The 12,424-nt window shown below is 40.8% G+C and overlaps 1 protein-coding gene across 1 annotated transcript; it reads right to left on the reverse strand.

Annotated features, from left to right (window-relative positions):
- Positions 1–1,082: 1,082 nt before the first annotated feature.
- slc6a14 (solute carrier family 6 member 14) lies at positions 1,083–6,991 on the reverse strand. The gene is made up of 15 exons (XM_040029269.1): positions 6,859–6,991; positions 6,312–6,456; positions 6,070–6,201; positions 5,465–5,626; positions 5,089–5,182; positions 4,869–5,001; positions 3,757–3,897; positions 3,501–3,636; positions 3,321–3,413; positions 2,914–3,039; positions 2,698–2,816; positions 2,476–2,575; positions 2,278–2,387; positions 1,939–2,106; positions 1,083–1,764 (listed from the first exon to the last, which is right to left on the reverse strand). Exons 1-15 carry the CDS (start codon positions 6,922–6,924, stop codon positions 1,609–1,611), a joined length of 1,881 nt encoding a protein of 626 aa, XP_039885203.1. The 5' UTR covers positions 6,925–6,991; the 3' UTR covers positions 1,083–1,608.
- Between the last annotated feature and the right edge of the window lie 5,433 nt (positions 6,992–12,424).

Consider the following 12,424-nt stretch of genomic DNA (forward strand, 5'->3'; position numbering starts at 1 on the left):
TACTATCAGCACAACAATGAAAAGCATTCACCAGTTTCCATGTATCATAATGATTCTGCAGGTGGGTTTGAGTTTTTAGTACTGCTGTAAGTAATTCATGATCCTATTTCTAGAAAGCAGCTTTAGTGATTAGTGCTTTAGAGCGTTTTTTCTTTCCTTTTTAGCCACTGGAAATGGTATTGGGAAAAATGCTTTGTATTGTAGCTTGCAAGTGAAAATGCATTCATTTGACACATTTTTCCATTTCTTGTGTTTCTAAGTTTTGAAGCGGCTACCCTGAGAATGTGAAAATACCCAACTGTGACACACTCAGGTCACACCCAAGCAGTATTATTATTAATGGAAAACATCAGTGCAAACTGTGATTAAGAAGCTTCTGAGACAAAATCTTACATGATTGCTCGTTACCATCATAATCACACAGTCTCTTTTCAGGGTGGAAGTCAGATTTATTCAAAGGAGGGTGCAAGATTATATAATACAGTCCTGTCTGCAAAGGACCAGTTTTTATATATATATATATATATATATATATATATATATATATATATATATACACACATATATACACATATACATGTATGTATGTATGTGTGTATATATATATATATATATATATATACATACATAGTTTCAGCTGTATATATATATATATATATACACACACATACATGTATGTATGTATGTGTGTGTATATACATAAAACAACCAACCAACTAACCAAACACAAAAACAGACTGAAATAAAAACATCTGATTGTTTCCTTTTCCTACTTATCAAATATGACAAATTCTGTAAAAAATATCAGTTGCATTTTTATTTACTACATTTAAATATCAGCATATAAGTGACAGGAAAAGGAACTGTGCTTTAAAGACTAGCATAGTTAATGACACAGACTCAATCTCTCCTAATATAAGAATAAATTACCCCCCCCCCCACCAAAAAAACAAAAAACAAAAAAAACCCCAAAACAAAACATAAAACTGCCAATAAAATATCACCTGATAATAATGCCCTATCAAGTAATACATATATTAAATATATATATATATTTTTTCTCCATGTCAACTTTGTTTGTGTGATTGAGTCTTCTCTTTTTCTGTAAACACATGAACTCACACAAGCTGCAGCAGGACATATACAGTGTACAATAGGTCATAAAAACAGGGGAAAAGACCCAGACATTTCTTCTAAAAAAAGAAAGAAGAAATGTTTAGATAGTAAGAAGAGTCCACATCCTCATTTGGGAACATTAGATCTCAGCTGTTATGCAGTATATACATCATTCTGCTCAGTAAAGTGTTCACACTTTGTTTGCAATGGTGACTTGATTGCATTGTGCTCTTAAAGAAACCCATTATGCCTGTCGAAGGACATAGTTCTTTTTTTTAAATTGCTGATCCAACGATTACCAAACAGACTGTAGAAATTAAAAATGCATCCCAAAAAAAGCGCTCAGGTTTCAGGAAGTTTACATGTAAGTTCTGTGCCGTCTGCTGTGAGTTTATATTTCAGCTGCTTTCTGCTTCCCAGAGGTCAAAAATGACTTAACTTTCAGAACTTTCAAAACAAGGTATTCATAGAGCAAACGCAGGAGAAGCCTCATTATAGCCACGAACTGGAGATTACATTCAGATTAACTTCTGCTTTATTTTTGCTGTTGTTCCTACGGCGGCAGCGTTCTTCTGAGTAGCGCTCCCCTCGATGGACGTCCAAATAGGGATGCCATTCCTCAGATGGCGAGCACAGTGACTTCAGACGCTGCAGAATATAAGAAGCGTAAATTTTAGTACTGTGTATTTATTTTAATACTCACAAATCATTTGTGTGACTGACTGAAAAAAAAGATCCAAGCAGTTCAACAACTACTACAATCTTTCAAATGTAGAAAAAGACAAGAATAATTCACAGTCAATCCACTGCACAAGTACACACCTTCCAGGGGTTTCCTTTTGCCTTTATCAGCTTATACCCAGCAGCAACAGGGATCCACATCAGGACAAATGCAATCATGCACCAGCCTAAATTCATGCCCCAGTCTGGGTAGGGGATACCTCCATAGTTAGGGGGTTCAAAGTAAACCAGAGACGAGATCAAGAGGAACTAGACAAAAGTCACAAAAAAACATAAAGTTCACTACTGGTAGAGACAAACAACTACAAGATATTTGTGTACACCTATGCACGTTAATAAAAGTCGATACTTTTAATTAACACAATGCTTTTGCCTTTTAAATTCTCTTGTACAGCAAACAAGGCAGCACTGTGTACTCACCACTACGATGCAGGGGGTGATAAAGAACCAACATGCTCTCCACCACAGCCAAAATGTGGAAGTCTTCATTCCAATCATCATCTCAATGTCTTTAATAAAACGGTTTCCCCCTGCAAGGTGGAAGAAGAATATAAGTATCCTGGAATTTAAGACCATCAGTCACCTTTCATATGCACAAACTTAGATTGTTGTACTTACCGTAAATGTAGCAGATGGCAATAATCTCCAAAAGCACCAAAAATAGCAGCACCCAGCTGGCAATAAACTGGTCAATTAGGGTTACCCAGTATATGCCTGCCTATGATACACACATGCATGAAAAACACACAAAACCATTATACATTATACATTTATACAGAGAGACTGAGCAAGTTAACTATTTTATAAGAGCCACAGAAAGTTGTGCTAAGACAGACTTACCCTTGTGACACATGGTAAACCCAGGAGGTAGAGGACAGAACATAATGTTACAGTTAATAAGACATGTTTGGATTTGAAGACTGTGGGGAAAGCGTCAAGCAGGCAGGTCGTTATCACCTCTAATGACAAGAAGAGAGATTTTAGTTTGTGTAGATCAAACAGCAGTGGGCTGAATGTTCTGCAAACATCACACTGAACTGAAGCTTCAGATCTAACCTATTCCTGCAAACTGGGAGTCCAAACCAACAGTCAAAAGCATGAAGAAGAACAAAATGGACCACAGCGGGGAGATGGGGAGCTTAGACAGAGCATCTGGATAGGCTATGAAAGCCAGACCAAACCCTGCATAAAGACAAATAAAAGGGGAAAAATCATCTGGTAGCATCATCTGGAACCAACATGGTTTATCCAGCTTATTATGGTTTGCAGGGTATCAAATACTGCCAATATTCTGCCAATATTCAGCAATGAGATGAGTCTTGCACTCTTTGTAAAGGATCCAATGAATTTCTGAAACCTAGTCGCACTCTTTGTTTAAACAGGCAAAACTGAAAGCACAAAGCTGACAGAATGGCAGTATTTAACACCAAATGATAAGAGTGTGTTGGTGTTGTATGTCTGACCTTCCTTTACCACTTTTGAAACTGGCGTTTTGTAGACGTGAGCCATATGTCCCAAAAATGAAAATATGGCAAAGCCTGCAAGCACACTGGTCCCTAGAAAGAGATCAAATCAGAAAATGTATAAAAGGAAATGCAAAAACAATTTCATTCTTTCTAAAATTTAGTTAGAGAGGGCTCTACCTGCATTAGTAAGGGTGACAACAAACGAGTCCTTGAACACGTTGTTGTGAAAGTTGTTATAGGAAGCGAGAGCAATGAGTCCACCCCAGCCAATAGAGAGAGAGTAGAAGGTCTGAGTTGCTGCATCTTTCCACACCTAAAACACAGAGTTGTACTGTAGCTCATTAAGAGGTTTTTTTTTTCTCAGATAACAAATGACTTTATTGGATTGCACATGAACAGTGAGAGTTTGCACATGAACAGTGACAGTTTCTACCTGAACTTCAGTCAGTTTGGTCAGATTGGACTGAGAACCAATGTAGAACTCGATCCCATCTTTGGCTCCCTCTAGAGTCACACCTCTGATCAGCAGGATCACAATCACCACGTAAGGGAAGGTAGCAGTGAAATACACAACCTGGAGATACAAAGACTTGTTACTTTGCAGGAAAAGCAAAAGACGGCATTTTGTTACATTTGTTAAGCCTAAATTCTAAAATCTGTCAGGCCCTCTGCATTTCAGTACTGACAGTTTAGCATCGCATACGAAAAGTACAGTCTGTCATTTTGTTGTTCTTGGTTTACTAATTTTTATAATACTTTAACACTTTAATACTTTAATAGTTGCTTCGAGTTAGATGAGATGATGAATATCAGTCCTGTTTCAGTACATTCAGCTAATAATGAAACTAAGGGAATATTTTGTTAGATTACTATAAAATCGTTCAAAACTAAAAAAGGACACCAGCACTATAGACTGTTGATAAAAGGTTTCAAAACCATCCTGAGTTTTTTTAAACTGGATAACAGAAACAAGGTGTGGAGCTGCCTGAGGCGTGGCTGCACAATAGAAAATATAAAGCATGTGGTGTCTTTTTATTATTTATTTTTTGTTATTTTAAATGGGAAAAAACATTTGGAGCAGCATGGTGGTGCAGTAATTAGCACCTTTGCCTTTGAATCCACGTGTGGAGTTCGCTTGTTGTCTTGATGCCTATGTAGTTTCTCTTGGGGTTCTCCTATATATATATACATTTAGGGCACCTTTTGTCCTATGACACCTGAGTTGGTGAAGTCGAAGAAAATAGTGGGATGGGACCATAATTTAAAAAATTACGTTATGAACATAATTTAAATCTAGCAATTGAGCGCATTAAGTCCTTGAGAATGTGTATGATACATATGAGGTCATCAGCAGGGGGAGTCACACCCTGCTGATGTAAGAAAAAACACCACAGTGACTTCACTTATCATATGCTTATTAGACTTTTTAGTTAGTTTGTGAAACTAAACAGCTAATATCACAAACTAAATTATTCTAAATAGATGTGTGGATTGTATGTTAGACAAACGAACAGGAGTCCATCTTCACGGAGGATTTTGACGTACTTTGCCTGATGATTTGATGCCTTTGATGAGCGCAGCAGTAACAATTATGGAGGTCAGCAGCAGACAGAGAGCCAAGTGCCAAACTACTGGCCCCGTTTCATCAAGACCACTGGACCTCTGCAGAGCCACATTACTGCAAAGAAGAAGACATGTGCATTTGTACAAACAGTGTGACAAGTGCTTTTATTTATGCCTGTGTGCATGAGTGTTTGAGTCTTACTCCCAGTACAGCTCACTCGAAGTCTGTATCGAAGAGCAGCTGCTGTTTTCCTGAGTCCAGTTGGTAACCAAAACACTGCTTACATTACAGGACACTAAAAAAAGAGAGAGGACTTGTGAGTGTCCAAAATATAAATCTTATATCAGTATTTACCACAACACAAGTACCTGTGATTGGATCTGTAGTGGGTGCTTTAATTTCTCCAGAATATTTACATTTTAGGTTACTGAGATTTAAAACCACATCAAAATACTTTATAATCTTTATGACTGATATCAATTTATGTTAAATCAGTGTATGTGGTGATGCAGATACCACAGAGCAGAAGACTTAATGAGCTGCTCTTTACAAGAATACAAGAATATAATGTACGCACCTTCAGGCGTGGTGCTGCAGTTACTGCCATCGCAGCTTGAACAGCCGGACCACGGCAGAGGACACTGCATGGAGGCGAACATGTAGTACAGGCTGTAGGCGATGATGACGTTGTAATAAATAGACACTATTACAGACACCACAACCATGGCAACACCAATACCTGAAGGGATAGATAGGGCATAAAAGACACTATTAATTTAAAAAAATATTATTGGAAACTTCACCAGACAAAAGCTGTCTTTTGATTGAACTAATCATAATAAGTGTGTCTAAGTTTACTGATCATACATAAAAGCATGCTATTTTTGTTTTTTGCTGTAGTAATTTAAAAATGTCCTCTCGACTTTGCTTATTACAGTTTCTTTAATTACACTGCAGCGTTCTTCTTTTTAGGGCTGATTTATAGTGACACAGCTCTGCATTGGCCACAAGCCTCATTAAATGTACTGTTCATGATTCATGTGACATGCAAGCAGTTCTTAAGAAAAGCAAATAATAATCCAGAGAACCTAGTGATTAAAAAATGCACATTTATATTTATTGGAATGTTGATTAATTCATAACATTTTCTTTTATTTAAAAAAAAAACAACCTTAAAATTACCCTGTATTAATGGCACTGCACTCCATACATTAACTGGACCTTGGCTGCAGAATTGACCCAAGGCACTTTCCAAGAAGAAAAGAGGAATTCCAACCACCACCAACATCACGAAATATGGGATAAGAAAGGCACCTGCTCAAAATGAAGGATTTGGTGGTAAAGAGGAAAACAAATGTTATAAAAACATAGTTGCTTTCAAATAGAATCTTGGATAATGGATTAGAAAATAAATGCTGATTTACCCCCTCCATTCTTGTATGCCAAATACGGAAATCTCCAGATATTTCCCAGACCAACAGCATATCCGATCATAGAGAGAATGTACTCCTTCTTACTGGTCCAGTTACCACGCTCAGTATTCTCATCCCCATCGTCCACACGTGGATCCTGCTCATTTAAAAAGTTCAAAACTTTTGTAAACTTGTAAAACTTGTGACGTTTGTAAGCAATTATTGGATGCACCAGGACTTTCAGAAAAAATAAAGATGTTAGAAAGAAGAGTCTGTTGTAGAACAATGGTATGGTACATAATTTAAATATTAATTAATCAACACCAGGACACAAGATATCAGTCATTATAATAGTTATTAGTTATTAGTAATTATATACTAGAAAGTTGGTTTAATTTATCAGCTGAATTATTTTTTTCTAAATATGTGACAGTTACATCAAAAACAAAATACAGATCTTTAAATACAGGCAAGTGTCTTCTTCCTCAGTCTATTTCTGCAAACTATTATGCTGTAAGTTATCCAGTGAAAGTCTGGTCAGTCAGTTATGCAGTCCTACCTGGTCGACAACAGCAGGATTTCTGAAAATGAAACCCTTGAAACTTTGCCACCCGTATTCCCTCATGTTCGTTCGCCTGCTTGTTAGGACAGAATAAGAAATTTGAAGTTAACTACATCTGTTTTAAAGTCTCCTCTCTAAAGGCGAGCTAGTGATGTGTTCCAATCATCTGCCTCAGCCCTCCCCCTGAGATAGTTGTATGCAATTACCTCAACTCCCACTCTAAACTTAAAAAACGTGGTTATAAAGATGAGTGACGAACGTTTTCCTCTTTTTAAAATTAATGACACAACTGCTGACACTCAGTCTGATAACGTCAGTGTCACTTTACGCAATTATGTGGAGCTGTTATTAGATGGTAGTCATGTTCACTGTATAATATCATGGTGCTAAAATACAGTATGTATGACTTCTTTCTGTAGAGAGGAGTGATAGCATACTTACACTGATAAATAAAAAAAGAGTGGAGCTCCCACTGTTTACGAGCGTCCAGGTTGTGGGTGACTCAGCGTTGCGACGCTAAGCCTGCATCTCTATCTTCAGCACTCCACCCTAATGCCACTGCTGTAATGTACCGTGGATGGGACTCATTTCGGTCAGTGACATCTACACATAATGACTGTACGGATGACCCGCGTGTGTCTGTGTCACTTGTCATAACAGATGGCGTGCCCGCATGATGGTGACTGGTGACAAAAGGAGATGAATGAAAAATGGCTCAGATTATTCAACATGCAACACAGACCAAAACATAGATGTTAAACTGATTTCATTCACATAAGCTAATAGTATAAGCACATATGTAACGCCGACTTTGGTCATAATTTGGTAAGCTGTAACTTTACCAACTAGTGCTCTGTGGACACAAAGTAACCAGATCACAGGGAGACTTTCTTAACAACACAGAACAACTATGAATAACTGTGACGTTGGTTGCAAGGTTTATATTGTTGGACTGTCATTTATGCTTAGAAATATATACTCATATATGCTTAGAGTTTTATAATCGATTGCATAATGATAGAGGTTCGATCCTTAGCAGTCTGTAAAGACTCTGTGCGCCTTCCAGAGTGTTCTGGCATACACACCTCTTGGGGTCATGAGAGAGGCCGTACCTTCTGTTACTGATTTATACTGTGGGAGGACAACTACTCTGTATCTGGTTAAGTGTGGCAGGATGAATATTATGTCTTGGTTCAACCCACTTTCAGTCAGGCGCATTAAGGGGCGCTAGTATAAATAGTGGCCATCTGAGCATCCCCGAATCGCGTACCTGTTATCTCCTTTCGGTCACCTGACTTCCCCTGGTGCTGCAGGTAGGAGCTGTGTACATGTCGTTGTTGCCTCAGCCTGAATTGGCAGTACTTGTGTTGATTGTGGTGTTCGTGTTACAGAGATGACCCGCGGATTACCTTCCTGAATCCTCCATGGTGGCTGGTATGTGTTTACTCAGTGCAGTGCATACATTATTTCACTCGGTGGTAAACCAATGTTGTTTATAGGTCGTAGCTGTAGAAGCCTTCTATGAGCCACTTTGTTCATGATTCGTGACGTTGTTTACTTAGTACTCAGTTTGACTCAGTTTTGTTACAATCTCTGCCTTTTATTGCTCTTTTATAGTAAGCACTCATGATTTGCAGGAAGTGTTGGCTTTAGTGGGCGACCAGTAGCTTTACAGCAAGGTCGCTACGGCTTTTCTACACTACCCTTGTCATGATCCTGGGCCATGTTGGCCCAGCATTCTTAGTTTCATGTATTTTTGTATTTTGTTCCTTATTTGACTTCCCCTTGTGACTTTTACCCCCTGTGTGCCCCTCTGTGTATCTGTGAGCCCTCGTTTCCCCTCGTGTTTTATTCCATGTTTTCCCCAGCCCGTTATGTCTGTGCTCTCCCCGTGCTCCCTCTCTCCTCCTGTCTGCGCCTCTGTGTACTTCCTGTTTTACTTTGACAGTCTCCCGTCAGTATGCGTCATGTTGTGTTGCTCCTGCCCTGTCTCGTTACAATTATCTGTGTCAGCTGTGTTCCCCGTGTGCTCCCACCTCCCTCGTTAAACCTCTGTGTATTTATGTCCGCTTCTCCCTCTGTTCAGTGTCGCATTCTCCCTCATTCATGGCCGTGTGTTTCTCTGTGTGCTAGTGTATTGCTTCCCAGTGTAGTTTCTTATCAGTTTGTTTCGCCGTTTCCCTCCAGCAATAAAGCTGTGTTTTGAGTTCATTCCTGCCTCTGTGAGCTTGCGTTTGGGTCCACTTCCTGCCTGCCACACAGCCGAATCATGACAACCCTACGCTAACAGAAGTGCTGCTGCTTTGCCTTTTACCGTCTGTTTCCGTTTGCGAGGGTTCTTTTTCCCTGCTGCTGCCAGCCTCTTAAGAGTGGACGTCGGCGTGGACAGCGGGTAATTACACATTGAGTGACTGAATTGTTAAAATAAAGTAGTCGGCCGACGGCAATTTGGAGTAATACAGCGACTCTGTCTGTTCCAGATTTAAGGTTTTATTTAGTTCGTATGTCTGTCTCTCTGTTTTGATTTGTAGTTTGGGTTTTTGTTACACCACTGGTAGGAGGCCCTTTTTCTAGCTGCGGATCACCAGTGTGTTCCTGCAGTTGGGCTAACCCCAGCGTTTGCATATTAGTTTTTCTTGGAATATATTATAATTTTCTTTCTTTTATTCAGATGTGGAGGAGACTGGGGTGCCTTGGTGGTGGGATCCTTTGAGTGTTACACACCTGCATTTTTAGTTTATTAGTATGAGTGTGTGATAGTGTGCTGCACTTGTGTATTATTGAGTTTTCTTTTCTTTTTGAGGAGTTTTTGTGCGCGGCATCCCCGCCCCTCCACCGGTAAGCCTCGGCTCTGAATTCTTTTTTTAGAATATTTGTATATTGATATTCATGCTCGTGTTTTTATATGCTAGTTTAAATAATAATTTGTCTGTTTTTATTATTGAACCACGTCTCTGTGGTAAGTTCATTCCACAGTGTGGCGTGTTGATCGTTAAAGATCCTCCAGGTGCAGGGCCTTCTACGGTTCCGGGTGTATTAGGGATGAATGTGATTTGGAAGTGTTATCATGAGCTTTTTGGGCAACATGGTGAAGCATTGTTTAGTCTGGCCCCTAAACCCCTTGTGCATGCGCTGCAAAAGTGCCATGATGTTAGTACGAGAGCCCCACGGGATTTGTCTGGCCATGTGAGAGCGAGAGGTAAGCGAGCATGTTGCATTCCGGGTGGTGTAATGAAAATAGTGGCCGCCACCTGTTCTGAGCAATATTCAGGTGCCACAGTGTTATTTGAACCCAACCCTGCTGGACTTAAGCGTCCCCTGCATTGGTTCGAGTGGTTAGAGGTACTGTATACATACCAGTTGTTAACGTAGGGACCACAGCAGTTTTGCTTCATCCCAGGACCGTTATGGGGACCCTGGAGGATGTTCACGTGGTCAGTTTGCCTGCTGGTGTGACAGAAATACCCCTTAATGTAGCCACAATGGCATCTCACACCGCCACTCCTACTGTGCAGGATCAGCAGAGGAACAGGGACAGGTGAGGTCTCTCCTTAAGACATACAGCTCGGTCTTTTCTGCTCATGACACTGACTTCGGTTGCACTAACTTGATCTCCCATGACATTCCGCTCTTAGATGATATCCCGGTGCGGCAGTGTTAGAGGCGCATCCCCCCTTCGGAGTATGAGGTTGTGAAAGAGCATATTAACCAGTTACTAGGGGCTAAGGTGATTAGAGAGAGTAGCAGCCCCTATGCTTCTCCCATTTTGCTTTTTAAGCAAAAGGATGGCAGCCCGCGCATGTGTGTTGACTATCGGCAATTGAACAACAAGACGAGGAAAGATGCATTCCCCCTGCTGCGCACTGAGGAATCCCTAGATGCGCTGACTGGTGCCCGTTGGATTTAACCAGTGGCTACAATCAGGTCCCAGTTAGGGAAGACAATAGGCCCAAGACTGCGTTCTGTACTCCCTTTGGCCTATTTGAGTGGAACCGAATGCCACATAAGTATAAGAGCCCTGTCACGGCGGGGTGCGCCGGTGTGTTTTTTGAAACAGGACCCAAAAGCAGATGTGGACGAGGAGTTGCAGGTTTAAACAAAGCGATCCTTTATTTGGATGATAGCAGGAGTTAAACATGGAACCCTAAGCAAACTAAAAAAACACTAAGAAACAAATACTATGAAGTTCTATGACTATAACAATGACTAAGACAATGGTGGAGATAACAGACGACCTGACAACGACATTCAGAAAACAGAGGACTTAAATACACACATGAGGTGATCAGGGGAAGTGGAGACACATGAGAACACAGCTGACTCGAATGAAACATAATGACAATACAGGGGAGAGTAACACTAACTACAATGAACAAAGAACACCAGACTCTTACAAAATAAAACAGGAAAAACGGAGACATAGACATGGAGATAAAACATGACATGAACTTAACATAGACGCAGGAACCAGGGAGACTGGGTACAAGGGGAGATGACAGAAATAACTAAGAAATAAGGTCTGAACAGCAACCTAGAAATTAACTAGATCGAAAATGAATACAAAAATACATAAAACTCAAACACTGGGCCACACGACCCAGTACCGTGACAAGCCCTTTGTTTAGGTGGACCGCTGCGCTCCTAGCACCAGCCGTGGGACACCACAGGGAACTGTGCTGTCCCCACTTCTCTTCACCCTGTACACCTCTGACTTCTGCTATAACTCTGAATTATGCCACATTCAGAAGTTTGCAGACGACACGGCCATCATGGGGTGTATCTGGGATGACCAGGAAGAGGAGTACAGGAGTCTGGTGAGGAACTTTGTCACATGGAGTCACACAAACCACCTGCAACTCAACACTTCAAAGACCAAGGAACTGGTTGTGGATTTCGGGAGGTCCAGACCAGGTCCACTGCCAGTTCAGATAGAGGGAGAGGAGGTGGAGGTGGTCAACACATACAAGTACCTCGGGCTGTGGGTGGACAACAAACTGGACTGGTCATGCAACACGCAGAACTTGTATAAAAAAAGGCCAAAGCCGACTGTACTTCCTCAGGAGGCTGAGGTCTTTTAACATCTGCAGGAAGCTCCTGAGGATGTTTTACCAGTCAGTGGTCGCAGGAGTCCTTTTCTATGGCGTGGTGTGCTGGGGGAGCAGCACAGCAAAGAGAGACTCATCCAGACTGGAGAAACTAATCAGGAAGGCTAGCTCTGTGGTCGGCATGAAGCTGGACACTCTGGTGACAGTGGCAGAGAAGAGGACCTTAAAGAAACTGATGGACATTATGAACAATGCTGGGCATCCTCTGCACACGGTCGTAAACAATCAGAGGAGCCTATTCAGCGACAGGCTGCTTCTCCCAAAGTCAAAAACCAACAGACTTAAAAACTCCTTTGTCCCACACGCCATCAGACTGTTTAACTCCTCACTGGAGGGGAGAGGGAGGAGAAACAGGGGGACAAGGGAGGGTGGGAACAACTGAGTTGCAGGTGCTTTTCTACACTGTGCAATATTTGCAATATTTGTTTTTTGTTTTGTCTTTTTTCTTTTTTCTTATA

The sequence above is a fragment of the Simochromis diagramma genome, unplaced genomic scaffold, assembly GCF_900408965.1.
Source record: "Simochromis diagramma unplaced genomic scaffold, fSimDia1.1 OVJJ01000483.1, whole genome shotgun sequence".
NCBI classification, from domain to species: domain Eukaryota; kingdom Metazoa; phylum Chordata; class Actinopteri; order Cichliformes; family Cichlidae; genus Simochromis; species Simochromis diagramma.

Bases quoted from the DNA above. Each gene is read 5' to 3' on its own strand.
- slc6a14 (XM_040029269.1), bottom strand. From the start codon at position 6,924: ATGAGGGAATACGGGTGGCAAAGTTTCAAGGGTTTCATTTTCAGAAAT. The intron at 6,457-6,858 runs GTAGGACTGCAT...TTAAATGAGCAG, and splicing joins ATCCTGCTGTTGTCGACCAG to GATCCACGTGTGGACGATGG. The intron at 2,388-2,475 runs GTAAGTACAACA...TCCACCTTGCAG, and splicing joins TGCCATCTGCTACATTTACG to GGGGAAACCGTTTTATTAAA.